The sequence below is a fragment of the Notolepis coatsorum genome (genome assembly GCF_963971535.1).
Source record: "Notolepis coatsorum genome assembly, chromosome: 6".
In the NCBI taxonomy this organism is placed as follows: domain Eukaryota; kingdom Metazoa; phylum Chordata; class Actinopteri; order Aulopiformes; family Paralepididae; genus Notolepis; species Notolepis coatsorum.
The window spans coordinates 158,768,269-158,793,723 of NC_140170.1; the positions used below are offsets into that span (position 1 = coordinate 158,768,269).

Below are 25,455 nucleotides of genomic sequence, written 5' to 3' on the forward strand. Positions count from 1 at the left end.
TCCTGGTGTCCACGATGGGTAAACGTTTTTTTTTTTTTTTTTTTAAACATTAAGCAACATGGTTTGTCCTTGAAGGATCGCTTGCATGTACAATTCTCTGATCATTCATTTTCATCATGATAGACCTCCAGTAAGTTTTCTTTGGCAGTCAAGCTACTCAAATACCTTGTGATATAATTAAGATGTTTTTTTTTTTCTTTTAGCGACGAAGCTCGTTCAATTCCATTATTATCACAGAAACGGAACTCGCAAATCCCATATTTACACAAAATATTTAGCCCTATACTTGCGGTGCCATTGTAACAACATATGTGCCCTTCCCTCAGAACGCGCCCGGGTTTAATATACGTCCCCCCTCCCTCTCCATCCCCTCCCCGCCCTCTCCAAAATTTAGATGAAAGGGCTTTTGGATTTTGGGTGACGCTCTTGAATCACGTGTTCATAGGAAATACACTCGCTATAATTTTTGGCCGCCTCGTCCTGCACCGCCGACCATAGTTGTTTGCTGTCCATACATACAGTACAGTAAGTGCGCGGAGAGGTACTGTACCTCGCCGTGGTCACTGACGGGTTCACGCCAGTTCACCGGGTTCACTTGAGGAGAGCTCCCACCCCTCCTCCTCCTCCTCTCCAAGCGCAACGGACGGAGCTAATCTTAATATTATTCATTTATATATTAATGTCGGGACCCGTTTTCCGTGGGGCCAACTATTAAGGTAAGGGCTAAACCTATTTGTTCAACTGACTATCTCTTGTTATTGGCGGCGGGGCGTATAATCCCCAAATTGTTGACTGAAATTATGGCTCGCTATTTGGATTTGATCTGGTGCTGTACGTAGTCTCGGCAGTTTATATGAAGTCGCCAATGTATAAAATGGCGACAGTAGGTGTGTGTGTGTGTGTGTGGGGCGGGAGGGGGTGCCGAGTTAGGATTTTGGGGAATATTCATTAGGTTATTATATCGCATAGAGAGCCGCAGATTGCTGTTGGCAGTGAGTCGAGCCTGTGTTTGTTGCCCACACAGCCTACTGGAGTGAACGGGTTAACTTGTCAGTTTGTTACAGTTTCAAGAATGTAGGTCTTCGCCCTCCTTCTTATTTGCGCTCTCTCTCTCTCGCTTTACAATGTGACGTCTCTCTGATTATTTTATTGCACAACGCAGTACATTTATCCTGTAGTCAAAGTGAGCGCCTTCAGTTAGGGAGACTCTTTTTTTCTTTTTAAGAAAACAACACTAAAACCATGATTGTTGTGGACTAGTTAAAAAGGATCGATGGCCATACAATTTCAAACTGCATGCGAAGTATACATTTGTATCTATTGATTGCCAACTCCAACACAACCCCTGCCTCCTGCCAGGGCAAAAAAAGGTAGGCCTTTATACACTACCGTATGTACAGAACTCTTGTCTCTCATTTCCTCTTTTTTTTCTCTCTCTCTCTCCAACATGTGCCGTTGCTTTATTAACCAGTATAGACATTGAAAACCCACAGTATCCTTTTACAATTGCCTATTTCTAAGAAGACAAGACATAATGACAATAATAATAATTCTAATAAAAATACAAGGCTACATTTCTGCTTTTGAGGTCCTATTTTAATATGCGTGTTAATATTGAGCAAACAACCTGAGAATGCCATGTGTCTCCTTAGGGGAGGGACCGTTGCTGACTAATGTTGCCTCACTGTTTCGTGTGTCTGTCCTGTGTCCAATGCATGTAACGGAGCCCAAATTTGTCCTGGCAACCACGCTGCACCAATCATTTGTAATGTGGTGATATCTCTGGATCACTGACGTCACGTGTATAAATTATATATAATACTAATAATATAATACAGAATAACTTCACGTTAAAACAATTAAACCCACCGTATAACACCTGTTCCGCTGTCACTATTTTACGAAATAAAGTTTTCTTTTTATTTCATTTATTAGGCTATTCTTTATTTACATTTTTTTTAATGATTTTTTCCTTTTTTTAATTTTTTCCTTTTTTTAAACACTTAATTTGCCAAATACAATGAACGTGGAGGAATTTGTCTTGGCGGGCGATGTGTTCATGTTCAACTGTAAAGCCGGTAGAAGACGCATACACACGGTAAGCCCCCCTGTCCAAGTGGGCAGTGCCTTGTTCAGACGCTTAATTGGTACTACTGGTCTCTCATTACAGAACCAATACAAACAAAGCTAGGCTGGTCTCTCTCGTCTCCCAGGGGGCTCGGGTCCAGCTCGGTCCAGCGAGCCGGTCTTGTGTGTGTTAAAGAGTTCTCACTCCAGCAGGTGGTTCCACCAGGGGAATGTGAATTCCCTTTGTGGATCTCTGGGAACGTTCTTCCATCTCCCTTCTCGGAACTGGTCTAATGAGGCCAGGCATATTGCCTTTCATCCTTACAGCCTGCAATTAGGGCCGGCTCACAGTTTTGGTTATGGCCATAACAGACGAGTGTTTGTATACACGCTACACGACTCGTAATGGGGGCCCTGAGTCGTGCCCGCTCCCCTTCATCAAGAAAGAAATTAATTAAAATAACATCCTAGGATGCCACTCCTTATTTAGCAGGAATCCTCCATATACTCCCCAAGTGTTCTGGGTTCCGGATTCGTATATCGACAGTGGTGAGATATTCTCGTGTGCTTTTGCGGCCTGCGCTTCGCCGTGTGTCTTCTTGCCAGACACAGAGGAAGGTCATATGGTCATGATTTGCAGATTTAGCTGACATCCAGTGTATAACATTCCTTGAGTTGGGAGAGGAAAATCATCTATCTAATGCCAACCAGATCTATTTCCCAGCCGGTTCTGTACAAACAAGCATTCATGATAACGGCATACCTCCTCGGCCTTGCAAAAAACACTCTTCCCCCCGAAAAGCTAAAGTATTTAGTGCTCTTTTCCACCGCCTGAAAAGGAACTGCTTTCTATACAGGTTCACTTTTATATTCCCGGGGATTTCATCCCGTCGTATTGCTTTTGTTGTAGGACCATTGCTGTATCGAAGCCCAAAGCGCTCAAAAGCCTTACTGAGACGGTATGTTTGCACAGTTCCAACCAAAAGAAACTTTTGTGGAGGAGAGAAAAAAAGATCCTAGGGGCGAGCGAGGAAGGCGCCCCTGCCTCTCTCTCTCTCTCTCTATCCCATGCAAGAAAGGGTTGGTCAGCAGGAGCTGGCATTTGCCAAGCACTGGCAGTTACAAGAGCCTGTGATGTCAGCCATTTTAGGATGGACAGTACAATGTGCGGTACGCCGCCATCTTTCTTCATTTTCTTTATAAGTTGCCAAATCGATGCCTGTAGTCCTGGCTACAGAACTGAAGGGGTTATTCATTCAATAAAAAAGAAGGTGAAAAAAACACAAAAAAAGGATGCATGACTCAGGTTTTTTTCTCTCTTCTTCGTACAACATGGTTTATTTGTCTGTCAATTAATCTGGGCCACAGAAAGAGGCTTCGGAGAACAATGTAAGACCTCAGTGATCGCTGCTGATCGTCCTGTATGACAGAGAAGAGAGCCAATCGGTGTAGATGCTCAGACAGGCAGAGTGCAGTTTAGCTACATACTGTACTGTCTCCACCCCAGGCCTGCTATATACTGCTATATAGTTGCGGCACGGTGGTGTAGTGGTTAACACTGTCGCCTCACAGCAAGAAGGTCCAGGGTTCGATTCCCGCTTGGGGACCAGGTTTCCATGATGCCAGGTACCCAGGTGGGGTATCTCCCAGGCCTTTCTGTGTGGAGTTTGCATGTTCTCCTCGTGCTCGCAAGGGTTTCCCCCCCGATAAGATAAACCCAATGGAAAAACATGCACAACAACAGATCGCTAACGCTGTGGCGTCCTTGACGAAGACGGACAGGAGCACTTGGATTGGTCCCCTGGCGCGGCTCACGTTGACGCCTGTCTGCTCCCGGCTGCCCTTGGGGGGGAAGGACGACGGGATGGGTTAATCGCAGAGACGAATCGCATCGGCGATCCTAAAGAGACAATGCATGCGTGTGTGTTCCGGTGTGTGTGCTAAACTAACCGCTGTGTGTACCACTAAAAAACATTGAGTGTCGTTGCATGCCGAATAAAGACCTCTGCAACAGGTCCTGCATTATTATTATTATACTGTACCACAGACCCCAGGCCTGCTATATACTGTACTGTCTCCACCCCAGGCCTGCTATATACTGTACCACAGACCCCAGGCCTGCTATATACTGTACTGTCTCCACCCCAGGCCTGCTATATACTGTACTGTCTCCACCCCAGGCCTGCTATATACTGTACTGTCTCCACCCCAGGCCTGCTATATACTGTACTGTCTCCACCCCAGGCCTGCTATATACTGTACCACAGACTCTAGACCTGCTATATACTGTACTACAGACCCAATACCTGCTATATACTGTACTGCAGTGCAGACCCCAGGCCTGCTATATACTGTACTGCAGTACAGACCCCAGGCCAGCTATATACTGTACTGCAGTACAGACCCCAGGCCTGCTATATACTGTACTACAGATCCCAGGCCATACTGTACTACAGACCCCAGGCCAGCTATATACTGTAGACTCCAGACCTGCTATATACTGTACTCCAGACCTGTTATATACTGTACTGCAGACCCCAGGCCTGCTCTGTACTGCTTTAAAAACACATTAACATTGACGGGAGGTCGTTTGCAATGTATATAGGCCACGTTTCCTTTTTATTACAACCCCGTCATAAACACCCAGTCAGAACCGCGGTGGAGGTATTTTCATGTAGCTACAGTCTAATTGGGGGGGGAAATAAAAAAAAAAAGGGAAGTGCTCACTGCTGACCTCATCCAAGTTATCTGAGGCAGAATAAACCATGAATGGACTTTTCAAAGATGGCTGGGAGCAGGGCACGTGGATTAACTTGGTCCTGTACCGGATGTGGTCTAAGGAATTCTATATTGTGTGTGTGTGTGTGTGTCTGGAGGTCGTGTGGGCACTGTGGGGGCGAGTGACTCCTCTCTCTCTCTCTCTATGTGTGTGTGTGTGGCATGGTGGGCAAGGGGAAGAGAGGGGTTGCCATGGCAATGTTAACACATGAGTGGCACCAGCGACTGGTCTCCCAGCGGACGGTGCTGCAGTCACAGAGGTAAGGGAGGGCGGGGGGGACAGGACAGCTGACAACACCTGCGTCTCAGACAGTCACACACTACTACAGACTAACACGCCCACATACACAGAGATGGGGGGGGGGGGGGGGGTGGCCACGTCTCGAGCCGCATGACGGACACGGGTAAGGACAGACGCGGCTGATCTGCCGTATTAGCGTCGAGCTAATGACCCTGATGACTCCCGCTTGTGTTTCGGCACATGTAACGTGGGGGGGGGGGGGGGGGGGGGGGGGGCTCGGGCAGGTGGCAACAGTCGCTCGACGCATGTGCAAAAAAAAGAAGATGCCCCCTCGCTGAATCCCATGCCCGTGTCTGTCAGAAACCTGCACCGTTATTCCACAACGGACAGCTATGATGGACGCAGGAGAGACACCCAGACGCACACGGGAACGGAACAATGGCAGAAATCAAACAGTCGGGCCCGTATGAATACAGCTACCAGGGCCGTATCACGTTTCTTTTATATAAACGTGGCGCCATTGTTCCCCATCTCTTCCCCTGTGTAAAGCCAGTAATTGCTTCCATGCCTCTGGCTTATATTTGGGTGTCCAGATGAACCAACTCAGATGACGTTAATCTATTTAATGGACATTTGGCAGAAAATGCCCTCCTACCCCGAAACCCCCCCCCCCTAAGGAGATTTTTTGATCATTCAAATGTATCTCTCAGGAATTATGCTCTCTACCAGCAACACCCCCCCCCCCCCCCCTGTGGTGGCAGGTGATTTTCAGTTGGTGTTTGAAGCAGGCGGAATGTTCCCCAGACAGATGTGGATCACTGTCAAACCGAATTACATGGAAAACAAATGTTTGTCATATTGAAATTAATTTACCCCCCCTCTCTCCCCCTCCATCTTGTGCGACGGCGGCATCAAGGACCGCTTTCCCGTTGGGTTGAAATAGGAAAAGATTTCAGAAGGAGCGGGTCTTGGGGCGGCTGAGTGGCGCAGTGGGCAAGGCGTTCGCCACTAACGCAGGAGATGCTGGGTTCGAGCCCAGCTCTCGGCGTTGCTACCGGCTTGCTGGTCGTTCATACTAAAACAATTGGCAGTGTTAGAGGGTGGGAAAGCCGGTGGGTGGGGATTGGACGTTGTGGACAGCGACTCCTACAGGTCGGTTGGTGCGCCTGTACAGCAGAATCAGGAAGTATCGGGGGCAGCGTGAGCCTCCCACGCGTTACTCCTCGCCACTGAGAGATCGCGCTGTTCAGGTGAAAAGATGCGACAGCTGCCTCCTCGTGTACCGGAGGGGACACGTGATGCAAGGCTTGGTCCTCACTGCAGCCGACCAGTGGGAGGCATAGTCTAGCAACGTTCGAGACAGGGGAGGGGAGAATTGAAGAGAGAATTGGCGAGGCGAAAATTGGGATGGGAGAAAAAAATAGAAAAATAAGGAGAAAAAGTAAAAATAAAAAATAAGGAGCGGGTCTTTAAACACTGAAGGTGAACGAGGAGGCCGCGTGTGTTGACGTGTCAGAGGAGATGGAATATTCAAACAGTACATTGCGCTCTCTGTCATCATCCTCATCATCCTCATCATCACTCATCATACTCTCACTTCACTCCCAACTGTGAGTTTTTTAGTTTTCTTCCCTTTTTCTTTGTCCTCCTCCTCCTACCACCCCACACTCCCTCATTCATGTGACAAGCACCATAACAAACTGCAAACCTCTTGTTTGTTAAAGTCAGCTGTAGGTGACCCAACTATCCGGGAGTGTCACTCTGAGAGCCTCGCCTCCTTTCCCCTCGCTTTCATTGCCACTTCTGTATTTCTGGTGACGCTTTCGTTAAAAATAAAAAGGGAATAAAATGAGGCCATTGCATCAGTCGAAGTCGGAACAGTGCTGTAGAAGACTATAGAGTTTCTGATCAGATATTACTGAGCGATAAACACGATCTCGTCATGGAAACAAGGGTTTTGAGGGAATATACTGTAAGTGAGGCTTAAGTTAAAGCATAAAGTCCCCAGCTAAACAATACCGTATGTATGGTTAAAACCCAGCCCCGTTCCATGGACTTTCATTACGCCGTGTTTTGAAAAGCATGCAGTTTAAAAAAAAAAAAAGAGTTTGGATAGTCGAGGCAAAACCCTTTGGGTTTAGTTCCAACACGCAGGGCATTTACGTTGTGTCTAATTCCAACACACAGGGCGTTTAAGTTTGGGTTTAGTTACAACACACAGGATGTTTAGTTTGGTTTTAGTTCCAACACACATGATGTTTAGTTTGGGTATAGTTCCAACACACAGGATGTTTAGTTTGGGTATAGTTCCAACACACAGGGTGTTTAGTTTGGGTTTAGTTCCCAACACAGGGCATTTAAGTTTGGGTATAGTTCCAACACACATGGCGTTTAGATTGGGTTTAGTTCCAACACAGGGCATTTAAGTTTGGGTTTATAGTTCCAACACACAGGGTTTAGTTTGGGTTTAGTTCCAACACACAGGACATTTAGTTTGGGTTTGGTTCCAACACAGGGCATTTAAGTTTGGGTTTAGTTCCAACACACAGGGTATTTAAGTTTGGGTCTAGTTCCAACACACAGGGTGTTTAAGTTTGGGTCTCGTTCCAACACACAGGGCGTTTAAGTTTGTGCCGGACGTGGGCATACAGACAGCTCTGGTCACTTTGCCTCCGTTCAGAATGACACTACTCCCCTGCGTGGATGAAAAGGGCCTCCTTCCCCCCGGTCCCTCTCTCTAGAGCCATAGAACCGGTGCCAGCGTGGGGACATACGACACATCGGGGGACAGTGATCGCCTGAGTGTTGTCTACCTAGCCGGCCTGAAACACGAGGAGTCCATTCACTGGCTTGCTGTCTGGAAAAGGCCCTTGTCTTGTGTCTGATCGCAGTCTCACCACATTAGATAAAGCACCCCATTCTTTTGATAGGTGACCTGGTTCTTTATGTAAGCTTTTCTCAACTCTTGGCTGGTCTTGGGCTCTCGCCGTGCAGGAAGCCCAGTATTTGGGGAAGGGTAGGCCAAGGCGTTCCCTCTGAGGGGCTGGAACAGCCTTCTCGATTAGGATTAGACGCTTTTATCAATATAATTGTTATTATCAGTGCTTCATGGCAACGATAACGTTTTGAGATAAATTAATTGCACCTTTGCTTCAATATTAGTTATTGGAAATGTATGCTCCCAAATATTGAAATCCATATCGCAGCCCAACACTCTCATATCAGTCACTACTGTATCGTCAGTCACATCGATATTCACGAATCATGGCACTTTAACCCTTTCACTACCACACTACCGAAGGTTAACCTTTCACTACCACACTAACTACAACACTACCGAAGGTAACCCTTTCACTATCACACGTGGTGGTGAAAGGGTTAACCGTCTGTAGTGTGGTAGTGAAAGGGTTAACCTTCGGTAGTGTGGTAGTGAAATGGTTAACCTTCGGTAGTGTGGTAGTGAAAGGGTTAACCATCTGTAGTGTGGTGGTGAAAGGGTTAACCTTTGGTAGTGTGGTAGTGAAAGGTTAACCTGTAGTGTGGTAATGAAAGGGTTAACCTTCTGTAGTGTGGTAGTGAAAGGTTAACCTTCTGTAGTGTGGTAGTGAAAGGTTAACCTTCTGTAGTGTCGTAGTGAAAGGTTAACCTTCTGTAGTGTGGTAGTGAAAGGTTTACCTTCAGTAATGTGATAGTGAAAGGTTAACATTCATTCATTCATTCATAGTGTGGTAGTGAAAGGGTTAACCTTCGGTAGTGATATTGAAAGGGTTAACCTTCGGTAGTGTGATAGTGAAAGGGGTAACCTTCTGTAGTGTGGTAGTGAAAGGTTAACCTGTAGTGTGGTAGTGAAAGGGTTAACCTTCGGTAGTGTGTGATAGTGAAAGGGTTAACCTTCGGTAGTGTGATAGTGAAAGGGTTAACCTTCGGTAGTGTGATAGTGAAAGGGTTAAAAGCCTGCGGCGAGAGCCCCCGAAAAAAAAGGCGATTTCACGTCACGTAGTGTAATAATAATAATAATAATAATAATGTCTGTTACAAAGATGTGGTTTCTGGATGAGCGTGACCGGATCCTTCTCTCTCTCTCTCGCCTGAGAACCGAGCGCTTAAATCCCCAGTTCAGTGGAGCGAACCCGCTGAACCCAGTGTCCTCAAGCAGGGGTTAATCGAGTGTGTCCCGCAGTAGAAGTATCACGACCTCTCTGACGGCTAAACATACAGCACATGCCCGTGTCTGGATGCAGCGAACCGGGATTACTGCATAATGCTGGTGACCTACTTTTTGTTGTTTGTTTGTTTTTTCATCTGGTGTTTTTTTGTGTTTTTTTTTTTATTTTTTTTTGTCAAAAGGCGGCAGTCATTAGAAAAAGAAGGAAAAAAGAGAGAGAGACAGAGACAGTTACACAGAGGACGTCACGGGGGCTCTGTCTGGGATCAGTGTGTACTGTTGGGCAGTCATTTGGGGTTTTTAATTCTGGAACAGGTTCATCTTTTATTTAGCAGCCAGCCAGGGCCATGGTGAACGTACACGCGGAGGCTTCAAATGTACCATCTCGGAGGCGTGTTTCAGGGCCAAGCACTGCGCGGCTTCTTTTGTGTCTACGGTCCCTTTTCGAGTGTCGGGACGTCGTGCTCGGTACATAATGCGGTAAGAGGGTATCTGGCGACGCGGAAACTCAACATTGTGGGCGTATTACGTGGTCTGGTATGAGGAGGTTACTTTCATGGCCTTATAATGCGCTTTTCCCAGAGATGATACGACTCCCCGGGGAGGGAGGTATGTATATCCACAGTGATGCGGACGGATGATGATGGAATGGGAGCAGTTTTCAGCACCGTGTCACACATCAACACTTAACCAGGCTCAGAGAGAGAGAGAGAGAGAGAGAGAGAGGGAGAGAGAGGGAGAAAGACACGGAGGCCGCATGTGCATATGTGATTATGTGTGCGTTCGTGTGGGTGTGTGTGTGTCAAGGGTTCATTCGGAGGGCACTTATCACTTCCATATTTTACTTTATTCTTCCTCCTGCATGCCTTTCACACGTATACGGCGTGGTGCCCAGTCGACGTGGTCACGAGAGCCGCATGTGTGTTACACCAGGATATGCTGAAGACATTAACCACCAGATCGGGTTTACTCTTGACCTAAGCAAATGAATAATAGTAAAAATAAAAACATATTTAAATGCAGTGTTAAGGTTTGTGTGTGTGTGTTCTGGTACTTGGTTACAGGGCATGTTTGTGAGTGCATGATATATACGGAAGAAGAGAATAGTAAAGACAATCCATAGCCATCCTCATCCTATGGGTGTTTTAGGGAGAAACATTAAAAAGACATAATTTACCCGTGACCGCGGACACGTACATATGTGTGTATTGCGCGTGTTTGCCATTGCGGTGTCTCGCATTGTGACCAAATTCCGCCAGTTCGACTGAGCCCTATACTCCAGGCCTATAAATCGGGCCTATTATTAGGCCTCCTCGTGGATTCTCGGTAACCTCACGTGGCATTATGGTACAGATTCATATCGGTGCAATTTTTCACTTAACGTACTGCCAAGAGATAAGCTAGTCAAACGATTTCTTCAGTAGGTTGTTTACAATATGAGGGGGCATGGCACAATATAGTCTCTGTCGAATGTGAAATGTGGCTCCGATCCAAGCTTGCCACTGTAACGTTTGGCCTTAATGGGAAGCACATGACCAGAATTCTCACTACATTTTCACTTATCTCACTTATGGAGGAGTTGAATGTTTAACAACAGAACGCTTGACTTACTGCTGGGCAGTTTGTTCTCAACCCCCTCACATGTTCGCTGTGTGATATAAACACATGTGGAACATGTCAACTTCCCCCGGTGCCTGTTCGAGAATTAGCTTTTCACTCAAATAACCTTCAGATAACCTCGCCTCAATTACTTATAGTGATATACATCCCCACAGGCAAACCCCACACAATGTATTCAAGAAAGATAAGGAAAAATACTAATACATTTTATACTGGCATGATATGAGATCTAAATACAGGCCATGTATTAGATGTACATTACTGAGTAGTAGTACAAACCTGAAATGGATGTACTTGTGTGTTCTTGGTTGCTCGTACTTTAGTCAACTGCGTTGTATTCATAGTATTTGATCACAGATATCTTTAGTCTACAAAACAGATTAAATTAGATTCAAATGTATTGTCATCATACAGCACAAGTACAGGACAACGAAAAGAAGTTCAAACGTAATATACAATGTACAGGTGGTTAAACTGGGTACAAAATATACAAATTAGTACTACTGAGTAGTGCTAATCAGATTTGAGATTTGAGAGTTGTGTATATTGTGACAAATGGACATATATAGCCTATATGAGGTAAATATGGAAATATAAATGTAAATATGCAGTATATACAGCACAGGCGATTGTAATCAAATAGGTGACCATTATTATTAAATGATAATGGTGGCCAATGAGCTGCGCATTGCGCCATATTGGTTGGCATGACATCACGAGAATACCAAGAATACGTACTGTATGCCGCCTTCAAGTCCTCCAGGGAAGCAGCTACTGTACCTCCCAGACGTCATAAATATCACTTGTCAAGTACAAGACTAGGGATGTCCCGATCCGATCACATGATCGGGGCCGATCGCGTGATTTTCCGAAGATCGGGATTGACAAAGAAAATCTGGATTATTTTTTTATTTATTTTTTTTACTTTTCGTTTTTATTATTCAACTAACATGACCATGTTCAGGTCTTAAACTCATACTGAGACCTTAGTTTTGGTTTTAAATTGCATATCATCATTCATTTATTTATTGTCACACAGAGCAGAATAATTTTGCCAAAACAAACCAATAGTATCCAGCTGCAGAACGGCAGACCAGCCACACTCTCAGACCCAAATACATTTTTTTTCTTTTTTTTTTTAATCCCAATTTCTCACATTACATTCACCCTGAATGTTGACGTTATCCAGGTGAAAAGTTAACTTCATTCAAGCGAGGCATTGCAATCCTTGACATAAATCATTTGATGTATAATTAAATCAAAGGAAATGCGTTTGGGTCTGAGAGTGTGGCTGGTCTGCCGTTCTGCAGCTGGATACTATTGGTTTGTTTTGGCAAAATTCTTCTGCTCTGTGTGACAATAAATAAATGAATGATATGCAATTTAAAACCAAAACTAAGGCCTCGGTATGAGTTTAAGACGTGAACATGGTCATGTTTGTTGAATAAAAAATAAATAAAAATAATAATAATTACTTACGGATCGGGAAATATCGGTATCGGTAGATACTCAAAATCACATGATCGGGATCGGATCGGGAGCAAAAAAACGTGATCGGGACATCCCTATACAAGACCATACTGTCTTTATACCTGTATCACTGTACTAGGGCTGCAACTAATGACTATTTTGGTAGTCGACTAATCTGTCGATTATCTTTTCGATTAGTCGACTAATCGAAAACCAATTATATAAAAAAATAATAAAAAAAATATTTTTTTTATAATTTCTTTTGCACTACCTATCTTTGTGAAAGTGGCTTCTCAACTCTGGTCCAGCTGAAGACAGAGCAGAGGAACAGATTGGACATTGAGCATGACCTCAGAGTTGCTTTGAGACTCTTGTCAGGACCAAACAACATCCCCAGTTATCCTATTAGTTCCCCCAAACTTACTGTCGGTCTGTTATGTTAAGCTAAGAAGTCTTCAGCTGGCTGGACCAGAGCTGAGAAGCCACTTTCACAAAGATAGGTAGTGCAAAAAATAAATAAAAAATTATTACTAATCGACGCAACAATTTCTCGTCGACGATTTTTTATAATCGACATCGTCGATTATGTCGACTAATCGTTGCAGCCCTACACTGTACATATTATACTACAACTCTGTACATACATCTGATTAGCACTACACTCAGTAGTACTAATTTCTATATTTTGTACCCAGTTTAACCACCTGTACATTGTATATTGCTGTTGCACTTTACTGTTACATTTGCACTCTGGTTGGATGTCAAACTTCTTTTCGTTTTACTGTATTTGTGCTGGATAATTTAACATATTCATTTTAAACTAATATATTCTGAATCTAATCAAGTGCTTTTAAAGTCATAAAGAACAACTAAATGGATTTCCATTAAACAAATGTACAAATCCAAAGGCGTCAAAATTATATATATATTTTTTTTTAATGTTTAACATATGACATAGCTGAGCATTCATTTTATAGAAAGTAAATACTTTATAAAAATTGGGCTTCCATCATTTCCACTCATTCCTTCAAGATGCTGGTAAGGGAGTCGTGGGAAAACATGATTTATCTATTCTGATTCATTGTTCTACAAAACATATTTAAGAATTTTCTATTACGTAAAAACATTTAGTCAAATTAACCTGTAGTGCATTTACAAAAATAACTTGGTGGCCTTTGTATTCTACCAGCGTGCTAGAGTCATGCAGTGACCAAGAACAACAACCAATGATGTAATTTTGATAGATTTGATCCCCTTTCAGAATGAAACTAAACATAATTGCTATGTGAAAGTCTATACGAAATCAACCACATAACTCACCACTAAACTGGGCAGGTGAAGAGATTCCGACCGGCCTCTGAGTGTTTATTCAGAAATACTAGAGTACAAATAATTAATAATGTGAAGGCTCATTGGTGTAGTTCACTGAATTAATTTGTGAAAGGTGTCATATCCTCCACAATCCGGCAACAAAATACATTTCTATGGCATTAATATTCTTGAATAATTGAATTAACACCCCCAGGAATGTTTTTGAGAAACAACACAAGTTGTTAAAAAAAGTGTCTCGACTGTTCTGAAAGACAATAATGTTCTATAATCTTACATTTTGACTAGATGTACTGATGACTGAGTCAATAATGAGTTCTGTGTTGAACAAAGCCTGCTGCATCATTTAAGCACTGCAAATGCTGGTGATATAGATGCTGATATAATATATTAGAATAACAAAACAAAACAAAATCCATCCTAAAACAGAATTTACATTGGGATATTCCAATGATCTTTAACATTTAAGTCAATATCGATAAACACAGACAACCTACCGGTAAGCTGGAAGTCAGAGCATCAAGACTTGAATTGTTGATGTCATCAAGTGACACTTTGACAATGAGTCCAGACAATGAATTAGTGAGCGACTTTGTGGGCAGAATATTTTAGTTCGGGTTATTACACCCAAGTTAGTTTTATTTATAACTCTGAATCAGAAAATGTATTCCAGTAAAATCACCATGGGACGGGTACATGTAAAGACTTAATATTTGTATTGTTATTACCTGCATTGCTTTTACCGTTTTTCTTATTCTCTGCATTGCTTTTATTCTGTCTATTTTATGCAAATGTTATGTCTATTTTACTGCTGTGAAGCACTTTTGGCTGCAATTCTTGTTAGGTGCTATACAAATAAAGTTTATTATTAAATGTATTATTATTATTATTATTATAGACCATATTCACACAGCGGCACACTTTGCTCTCATGTCATGCTCAGGTTGGGTTCCTTTCCACCCTGTTCCCACGTTGGGATTCAAGTTGATTTTATATGGTAACCGGATCCAGCTGAAATAAAGACTCAAAGATGACCAAATTCCATGTCTCTGTAGTTTCACAAAGATATATGAAATAATTTTTTGTTTTTGCTTTTTTTAAAGGAATATGTGAACAGGTTAGATTATGGATACAAGGTGGTCATTTATATTACAAGACTGCCGTTTCTGAGCTCAGAAATGATCAAATGACTACTGTATCATTCCTGAGAAAATAGTCTGTGAGTAACGGAAGGTTATTGCATGTCAGGAAAATAAATCCCCAACTGACCTGGCTCTCCAGTGTTATATAGAACGTAGTGCAGTGCCTGTTCAAAACGTGCCCCTCAGAACAGGCTGATGTATGGCTGTATACAGCTTTCTTGAGAACCGCTAGGACTGTCACTAACGATTATTTTGTTATCGATTAATCTGTTGATTATTTTATCGATTAGTCGATTAATCTAAACTATTAATTTACCAGAAATCAACAACAATTGATTCTATTTGCAATTGAATATTTCAAAATGTTTTACTAGTATCCTCAGGCCACATGGGTAGTTGCCTTTTTGACACCACCTACCGAATACCCAGAGTAGGAGATGACTGAGCCATGAAGTTGATTTATGTCTACAAATGCCTACTGTACATGAGTAGGGTGAGTAACCTACATGCCATTACTGCTTTTTATCTATCGACTCATTATAGCTACTTTATTATCTTGAAATAATATAACACCCGCCCGTTACTATGACATTGTTTATCATTACACACACACACACACACACACACACACACACAAGATTATGTTGTCCCCGACATAATCTGGCACAACATATGCATCGAGTGTCCTGGACGCGTTCCAATGTGCTTGGATGAACCGCTAGACTTGCCTGGGTCCAAACTCTCTTAGATGTGACACACAGTATGGAACAGGGTTTCAAAGGGTAGGTGATACGGCCACCTAGCAGGATCTGGCCGGTATTGCACTCTCTGGGTCTCAGTATGGCTTTCAACAGTAACATAGAGGTCCGTGAGACTGCATAGAATATTAAAATCGAGAGAAAAAAACGAAAACGGACCAAATAACATATATACGTGTACGTGATTGGCACTCAACAGTTGGCGAGCAAACACGTATATATACGTTAATGGCACAGAAAGGGTTAATGATTTTACAATATTTTTGCTAATGAAGTGAAATATTTAGGTGGGGGTATCAGGCTCAGCCCCTCCCTTCCAGCTGGAGTTGACTTGAAACACGGAAGTTATCAAATGCAAGCGAAACGCACACTGAGACTGTCGAGTCCTGGCTCTAGGAGGAGTCACGAATAGTGGTTCTTAACCTGTACCCCCAAAAGTGGCTATTTTAGTTTTCGTTTTTGAGGACTGCATACTTTTTTGCAAACCAAAACAACATACTTTATACTTATAGCACATGCATGAGCCTGGTCTCTTTTGAAAGATGACATTCTGAAGTTTCTGATCCCAGAAAGAAAATTCACTTTTAATGCTAACGTAATAGAGTAACATAGGTCTGAAATTGTTACTCAAGTTTTTCTGTAGTAGTTAGTAGTCCAGAGGTAGTATTTCCCCAGAAGGTGGTATGGCTTACAAATCCAGACGGGCCGATAGCCCGAAGCCTTATGTAGTACATGTCCAAATTTCATAAAGATCCATTCAGAAATGAGTGATTAGGAGTGATTTTGGTAAACTGTGTACAATGGAAAAACTCAGTTTTCTCATAGACTTCAATTCATTCTCTTCCTGTCTTTGCTCGTTAGTTTTTCACCTAGATCCTAGATCATACATCCCCAGATGGGGTATCATTGGAAAGCCACACTCATTGACTACAACCCTCCACAATCATTTTTGAGATCGCCAAATGATTGACGGAACTAGAGCCCCAAGAGTCAAGTTTCAAGTTTCTTTAATAGTTGTCATACAGAAGTACAGAATACTTTCATACAAAATGCTTCTTACTGTTACGCTCCAGAGACTGTGCTAGACAAGATAGTATCAAATAACATAGTATAGCATGTAAATTAGAAGTAGAAAATGAGGAGTCAGGAGTCAGGAGTGGTATTTTGCGCAAAAATACAGTGTACTTTGCACAAGCCTCAAATACCGGCATGTAACTCGAGAACCGCTGAACGGATTTTGTCGCTATCGACAGGCAACAAATAAGCCTTCAATTCGATATATATATTGTATTAAAAGATATGGACAGCCGAGCCGCTAGAGGTCGCCAAAGTGGCGCGTCACGCCGGTGGGCAAATTGTCCTCAAAAACGTCCCGGGGCCGGGACGGTGCAAGTTAAGAAAGAAGTTGTTATATTTCGAACGTGATTCATTTGGGCACTAGTTAGATTATACATTGCACATGTTATGACTTTAAACGTCTGCCATTTCCACTGCAAAAGGCATACAAATAACAACAATACGATGCGTTGATCATGAATATGCAAATCGACGAAATTTCATCACCGATTACATTGACACGGTCGATGAATCGTGACAGCCCCAAGAACGATCAACCAATCAACTTCACACAATCGACACGCTGCACTTTCCTGCGTGATGTTGACTGGATGAGTGGTTCTCGAGAAAATCAAAGGACAGACGAATGGAAATTCCCCTTCCATTTTAGTTGGATAACATGCTAATTCTATTTTAGGGTGGATTTTCCCCTCTAAGCTTCTAGTCAAACTTGGTAAATACACCTATACAATTACAGTTCAGTAATGCATTTTTTGTTCACATGCGAGTCCCTACAATACTATGGTAAAATGTACTAGATCCTTTTCTCTCTCATCCTTTGAAATTGTTTATTTTAATTGTCATTGTTTTGTTCAAATACAACACGAAGCAAATATCCATTTATTCGTACACATTTGCACTCATTTCGACATTACATCTATTAGGGATGGGCGTGAGTAATCGTAGCTATGAGAAAAATCGATCTTAAATTATTAATAATTTTTATGAATTATTATTATTATACTTTTTTTTTTAATTACATATGTTTCACATGTATGTGTAAGATTATAAGGGTTTGTTGGTTTCCTTAAACATATACGTGAATGAACAAAATAAAGTAAAAAAAATAAAAATAATAATCAAAATAAAAAAAGGTATTTTCTTTAATTTTGTTTAGTTTTTTCCCCCCTTTACGAGTAATACACGATCACTCGAGTATAGCATGCGATCAATCGATCTGGACTTTTCTTTAAAATGCCCATCCCTAACATCTATAGTATTTTAATTACTTTATTGTGAATAAATATTTGAACACCTCTTCTACCTAATTTTTGCATTTTAGTTTTGTATATTGTATATTTTGTGTTTGGTCTTTTGCCGTTTTATGAAGCACAATCTCAGGGGGTGGTCATACAGAACCAAGCATTTCACTATAATGTAACATTACATGTACCTTATATGTGACAAATAAAACAAAACGACGGAGGGAGACAGACACAGCTTGGCTCTCGGTACAGTAGGGACATCAAAAACAAACAAAAACATGCATGCCATGTTGTCCATAAATAGTGGTGAACGACAAGTTCAGGCTGTAAAGTAAATCACCTTATCGTATCGTATCTTTGAAATAGCCTAGTAGATGTAAACTTTGAAGTAGCCAGTAGATGTAAACTTTGAAGTAGCCTAGTTAGATGTAAACTTTGAAGTAGCCAGTAGATGTACACTTTGAAGTAGCCTAGTAGATGTAAACTTTGAAGTAGCCAGTAGATGTAAAGTTTGAAGTAGCCAGTAGATGTAAACTTTGAAGTAGCCAGTAGATGTACACTTTGAAGTAGCCAGTAGATGTAAACTTTGAAGTAGCCTAGTAGATGTAAACTTTGAAGTAGCCTAGTAGATGTAAACTTTGAAGTAGCCTAGTAGATGTAAACATTGAAGTAGCATAGTAGATGTAAACTTTGAAGTAGCCTAGTAGATGTAAACTTTTAAGTAGCCTAGTAGATGTTACATTTTAAGTAGCCTAGTAGATGTAAACTTTGAAGTAGCCTAGTAGATGTAAACTTTGAAGTAGCCTAGTAGATGTAAACTTTGAAGTAGCCTAGTAGATGTAAACATTGAAGTAGCATAGTAGATGTAAACTTTGAAGTAGCCTAGTAGATGTAAACTTTTAAGTAGCCTAGTAGATGTTACATTTTAAGTAGCCTAGTAGATGTAAACTTTGAAGTAGCCTATTAATCTAATAAAAAAATTGGTGAAAAGTTCATAAATATTTGTTGCCATTTTCAAATGTGAGAAAATGGGTCAAATTGACGTTTAACAGGACTTGCCTTGTGACTCAAATAGTTTAATTTAATTGAATGCAGCAGTTGTGATTGGAGGATCAAGAGAAGAGGGCGGATTTGAGATGGATCCATTGTTTTCTTCTTTTTTTTAATCTCATTCCTTTCTTATTCCCTTTTTTTATTGGCTCAGGTTCCCATTGAGCTGTTAAACCACTCATCCACGGCGTAACAGGAGTCCCTGAAGGAAAGAAGGCAAACATGAAGCAACACTGTGACATCATAGCGGCTGGTCCATGACACTTCACACTTCACTCAGCCCTCTCCACTATCCACCCGCCCTCAGCTCTCATCTGACCGGACAACCAATCAGCCGCTCTCCCGTCTACACGCAGCCGCACCATGGCCAGCAAGAGGAAATCCACCGTGCCCTGCATGATACCATCCAAATCCAAACACATGCGCGAGGAGATCATCCTGGGCTGTCTACCGGAACTCCTGCCGACAATCCCGGAAGACAGCATCCTCAGCATCTCGGGGGAGGAGTCCAGCCACTTCTCCCACAACTCCTCCAGATCTGAAGGGGGCAACAGGAGGCAGAAAGGGGGGACGTACAGCTGTCCCCCGTGTCGCTTCGAGTCCACAGACCTGAACTACTTTCTGGATCACATGCACAACTTCCACGCGGACTTCAGGACCCAGCCGACCTTCTACTGCTTGAACTGCGGCGTGTCGGTCGTCCGCTTCGAGACTCTGGCCCTGCACAACGCCAAGGCTCACCCCGGGCTGATGGGGGGCCTGGTCAACGCCTCGCTGCACGTCAAGAGAAGAGACGGGCTGACCGCCGTGGAGCAGAGCCTCTTCACCGACAGCGGGGAGGACTGCCGAGAGTCCGGGATCTCCCTCACCAAAACGCCCATCGTGAAGATGATGAAGGGCAAGGGGGAGCACAAGAAGATTGTAGTCTCCCACACGGTGGAGGTGCGGAAGATGGACACCGGGAAGGAGACGGACCCCGGCATGCTGACAAATGTGCCTGAACTCCAAAACGGGGCCCTCGGTTTTACCGGCACTCCGGCTATGCCGAGGACCCCCGTCGGTCACATGGTCACGACGACGACGACCACGGTGGCCAATCAAGTCTTTCACCACCAGCACACTCCCTCCCTTTACTCCTCCCCCTGCGATTCCAATAGAGACCTTCCGAAGGTGATGATTCCCCTGAGCAGCATCCCCACGTACGATGCCGCCATGGACACCAGCAGCTTCCTCAAGACCTCCTTCGGCAAGTTCCCTTACCCGACCAAAGCCGAGCTCTGCTACCTGACGGTGGTCTCCGAGTTCCCCGAGGAGCAGATCAAACTGTGGTTCACCGCCCAGCGGCTCAAGCAGGGCATCAGCTGGTCCCCCGAGGAGATCGAGGAGGCGCGGAGGAAGATGTTCAACACAGTCTTCCAGGGAGGAGCCCCGCAGAAACAGCCCCCTGCTCCGCGACGTGTCAATCACATCGTGACCCACCACACAGTCACCGGCCAGCCCGCCCATCTGAGCCCCATGGGACCAAACTGCCCGATGGCCAAAGTTCCCCACGGCAGTTTGAAAGGTAGGCCTGTCGGGATCTTAGGCTCTCAGCCTAACCTGTCGACCAACCCCCAGGTCACAAGGGTCTCGTATACCGCCCCGGCTCTACCCCCTAAGTTTCCAACGGTAGTCAGAACAACACAGGTACTGAACAAGAACACAGCGCCCACCCTGGAGCCAGACAAGAGCATTGGCCTAAGCCTGGACATGGCTGGAAGTGGCGGTTGTGTCAGTAGCACCAGCAACAGTCGAAGCAGTAGCAGCAGTAGTAGTTGCAGTAGTAGCAGCAGCATCAGCAGTTATTCCAGTAGTAGTAATGGCGGTGAGACGGTCAACAGGAGACCCATGAACAACAGCAGTCCAACCAACAGCATCAACAGCCTTGCCAGTTGCTCTACCAACATTAGCAATAATGACGAGCACTGCCTCGGGGTGACGAACGGCATGCAGAGCGCCAAACGTAACGGTATACCGCTTAGAATGGAAGGTCTCAACGGCAACAAGAATAAATTCGTCATGAACAACACCAGCAAATCTAACATCGCCTATAACAGTTATGACAACAGCAGCGTCGGTTTGCATGATCAGAACCAAGCCAACAAGGCCAATGACGATCGGAACAACAACTACATCCACAAGCCCAACAACAGCAGTATTAGCAGTGATTACTCCGGCACTACCTGTAACGACAGTATCCATAACCTGAACCATGCCAGCAAAACCCCAAATGAAAGCACCAGCACCACTGTCATTACTAAAAGCAGCAGCATTGCAGAGGAGGTTAAATGCACAAAGGACTTTCCCATTCAAGGCATGTCAATCTTACAGCAGCTGATTAAGGAGGAGGACTACATTGAGGGGGACAAGAGTGCCCCAGAGCTGAAAGTTGACCCCATCAAGATCAACCTAAAGAGGCTGAAGATGAACGAGCTGGACACCAAACCCGGCTCTGAGACGGTACCACCAGAACTCAAGTCCACCACAGCTGAAATGCCAACTCCTCTGCAGTCGTCCTCTGCCCCCTGGGGCACGAAGACACCCCAGCAGGTTCACGTCCTCCGCCAGGTGTTCTCCGGCACCCACTGGCCCAGCAGCCAGCAGTACGAGGAGCTGAGCATCATGACGGGCCTGCCCAAGTCAGAGGTGGTACGCTGGTTCAGCGACAGCCGCTACGTCCAGAAGAACGGTCAGCTCAAGTGGCTGGAAAGCTACCAGTGCCTGCCCACGGATCCGGAGGAAGGGAAGGGCCGCGGAGACGGTGTCGCCGGCGTCGAGGTGCCGAGGGACCCTCTGACGGCTCAAAGGCAACCGGCGGAGCAAGACACAAACAAGCAGCTAGAGGGAGGCGCGGGACTGAGCTCGGCGCAGCGGGGTGTGTGGCAGGATACATACACACCGCTGCTGGGCCTCATGGGGTCGGAGGAGGCCGGGGGGCGAAGCAGGACCGGGGAGTCGGTGACACCAGGCGTTCTGCAGGACCCCTGGTCAGAGAGGACAACGGACGACCACCAGCAACCCGTGGGCAGTCATCCCTTCATGGAGCAACAGACTGAGGCCAGTCAGACCAGGTAAGTCGTCATCCATGCCGGTTTCTTAGGATGCCCCGGGCGAAATGTGTCGAAACGGGTCCAATGCTCGTTCACCTGCCACCCGATGCTTTTTGTTATTTGGAAATGTTTCATATGGTCTAATAACTGCTAATAAATTACATGTAAGCCAGGTAAGGGGAAGAGAATATGTCAGCTTGTTTGTAGTTTTTTGTGATGTATAGTAAAACAAAAGGGAGAAAAAGGAGAGTCGCATATTCAGACAATCAAAAGGTCTGTTTTAGGATGCTATTTTTAGATGCATACGAGTTTGGGGCCATTGAATTATAGAGTGGGGGAGAGCATGCTAATATATGTGAATAAATCATGACAATTATCGTCTTTGATGAGACGGATCTTCACACGGTTAGCTCCCGATACCCAGACGTCTGTTAACAATGTTCACCCCTCCAAAGCGTACGACATTCATATGCGAGAGGCATCGCCTGACGGAATCGTTTGTACATAATGAGAACAAGGTTGTGCTGATGTCCCCGTTCTCTCTCTCTCCCCCCCCCCCCCCCCCCCTCTGTGTGTTCGTCGGTCCGTGTACTTGTTGTCTTGTCCTCGTTAGGGATCACCTGAGGATGGAGCTGCTGGAGGTGTGACGGGGTGAGCCTGAGCCTTTTACCCAGCTTCTCCGGCCCGTGGTCTAGAGTGTTCATTAATGACAGCAGATGTGATTGTAGCTGGACCGTTGGACACTGACTGTAACTGTGAATACCCCCCACCCCTCCTCCTCCCCCTCCTACTCCTCTGCCATCTGCCATCACTTCCTGCCATCCTCAGAAGAAAGAAACTTCTCACCTTTGAGTCCTGTGATGTTTAAAGCCTTTCATGCTTCTTTGTGGTCGTTCGGGGAGGGTGCACAATGAGGTCAGTATGAGGGATCAGACGAGAGAAAAGAAAAGAAAAGAAAAAAAAAACAGAAAGTAAAGAATGGAAAGACGCACACTGACTGGAAAACTGACTTGAATGAGGGAAAGACGAGAGAGGAACAAGAGATATTGTTTTGGGGGCAGAGGGAGAAATATATATATATGATTGAAACTGCACTATAGAGGGAGGGTTTGTACTGACAAGACAAATGAAAAAGACGTGTCAAGGAAAATGTTATCGTTGGCTTTGTGATATTTTTTACTTTTTTTAGCAACCAGTACTGCAGCACTGCCTTGAATTTTACTTTTTTCCGTTATGTTCTTATTTTTATTCTTATTTTTCTTCTCAATTCTATTTACTCTTCTATAGTCACTGTAAGTCCAGATGCAATCGAACACGTTTTTATTTAGATCTGTATTAAATGTTGGTGATCACTTAGCAGTTCGGCTTCTCGCGAAGAGACTATATGTACAAATGCACTAACGAAGACAGCGATGCTAAACACACACTGCCCCAGAGTGAAGATATTGACAGCTCTGTGGCGATCAATACACTACACTGCCCTGCAAACAAACAGAGAAACCTGTCACGCTAACGTTGCCTTACTCACCTGTTCATGTGTTGATATGATCTGTCCGCCCATCAACTTGCTTTCCAAAAAAAAAAAAAAAGATATAAAAGAGTTGCCAGTGCATTTGATGGTCACTGTTGGTCTATATCTGTGAAAAACAAAATAATAAATAAGTTTCGTGCTGCTTCTGTACACTTGGATACCGTTTTAACATTAAAGAACCAGTACAATGATGTTAATTCAGCCAGAAAAAAAGCTTATTGTGGAATGTTAATGTCAGGAGTGTAAATGTTTCAGCTTCAGATGTATTATTTGACTTGTTATAATTGTTTTAGTGCACACCCTCTCCGAGGGGAAGTGGCCCCCCTGTTCATTCAAAGGAGATGTCAAGTTAGTATCATGTGAAGCTTTCAAATGTAAACAAATTCATGGGACCAGTATGATCAGTTGCTATGGGAGATAAACATCGGCTAACCTGTGCTAGCAGGTGATACTTAAATTGTCAACAGTTGCTGTGGATGTTTTTGAACCACTAAAATTAACAATTGCAGCAAACTAGTTTCGTTACTCGTTTGTGGACTAGCTAGCCGATGTCCTTTACAACTACTGACAACTGACTAGACTGATTGATGGGCCAACCAGGGTAACAGAGTAGATTATGCAATCTCTTCAGGGAAGCAGATTGGATATCTGAAATGGTTTGATGCTGTTGATATCCAACAGTTTTAACATTGAGTAATTTTACATCAACGTACCTTCTGTAATGTAATTCTGTAATAATGCAATGATATTGAAAAACACAATTTTCATTGTACTGAATCTTTAAACTATAAAGGCAAAATGATCCAATTTGAGCACTAGACAGTGAAATATTGTTAGCTAGAGCAGTGGTTCCCAAAGTCGGGGTCGCGACCCAAAGGTGGGCCGCGAACAGCCACGGGTGGGCCGCGAGATGATTTAAAAAAAAATAAAAAATACTTTTTTTTTTAATTTTTTTTTTTTTTTTTTTTTAATTTAATTTTAATTTTTTTTTTGTCAGGCCACTGAACTTAGAAGCAGGCCAGGACAGTGTTTCTAGTTGTATTCTAAAATTCTATTCTATTGTATTCTAAAATGTGACTATATGGTTTTATATTAACTTAATAAATAAACAAAAACGAAAAATCTACTTATTTCAACGAACATTTCAAACTAAATAACAGATTATGCACATAAAACACTGAAAACAACCGAAGCAACAATAGTATTTTAATGAGGCTATTATTATTATCATTATTATTTTGCAACAAGTTATCCCTCTCATAAATAGCACATATAAATGAATAACTAACTTGAACTAACTTAATAGGATTGAAGTGATATTTGGCTTAAAAAATCGGTCACATGGCAAAAAAATAAAAAATAAAAAACGACGATGTGCATTGGGCCGCGGCTCTCTGACGCCTTATTTTCTGGGCCCTGGCCTGAAAAGTTTGGGAACCCCTGAGCTAGAGAGCCAAAATGAGGTGGTCTCGTCTCCTCTGAATTTTCTTGTGTTCATATAAAGTCACTACATGAATCCTATGAAGCTGCATCTTTGTCAAGCTGCTAATAGCTAAGAACGGTGCTATACCATCCAAAGTGAAATTGGAGGTTGATCTCCTACCAGCAGTGTATGCACTTGTGTCGAATGTTACGAATTTATTTTGGTTAGAGATAAATGGAATCTGGACTTACGGTGTTATGATCACTTAAAACTTTTATGAAATAGTCTGATCATAAAGCACTGTTGTATCATCCTTTCTACACTTCTGAATCTTTACAGAATAAATACTCACCAAGCATCGATGTCTCTTTATTTCATCATCATTCATCTTTATTTCACCTGCAACAGTACAGTTGAATTCCAAAACAGCCATTTTAGATAAACAAGTTTGATCTAATCTGCAGAGTACTT

At 43.4% G+C, this 25,455-nt stretch overlaps 1 protein-coding gene across 2 annotated transcripts; it reads left to right on the plus strand.

Annotated features, from left to right (window-relative positions):
- The first annotated feature begins 481 nt into the window (after positions 1 to 481).
- zhx3a (zinc fingers and homeoboxes 3a) lies at positions 482 to 23,654 on the plus strand. 2 transcript variants are annotated; one of them, XM_084316466.1, is made up of 3 exons: positions 482 to 716; positions 19,096 to 22,051; positions 22,644 to 23,654. In XM_084316466.1, the coding sequence occupies exons 2-3, from the start codon at positions 19,305 to 19,307 to the stop codon at positions 22,675 to 22,677; spliced, it is 2,781 nt and encodes a 926-aa protein (XP_084172592.1). In that variant the 5' UTR covers positions 482 to 716; positions 19,096 to 19,304; the 3' UTR covers positions 22,678 to 23,654. The 2 variants fall into 2 exon arrangements, with proteins under 2 accessions (XP_084172592.1, XP_084172593.1); XM_084316467.1 differs by lacking the exon at positions 482 to 716 and adding an exon at positions 9,639 to 9,731.
- Positions 23,655 to 25,455: the final 1,801 nt, after the last annotated feature.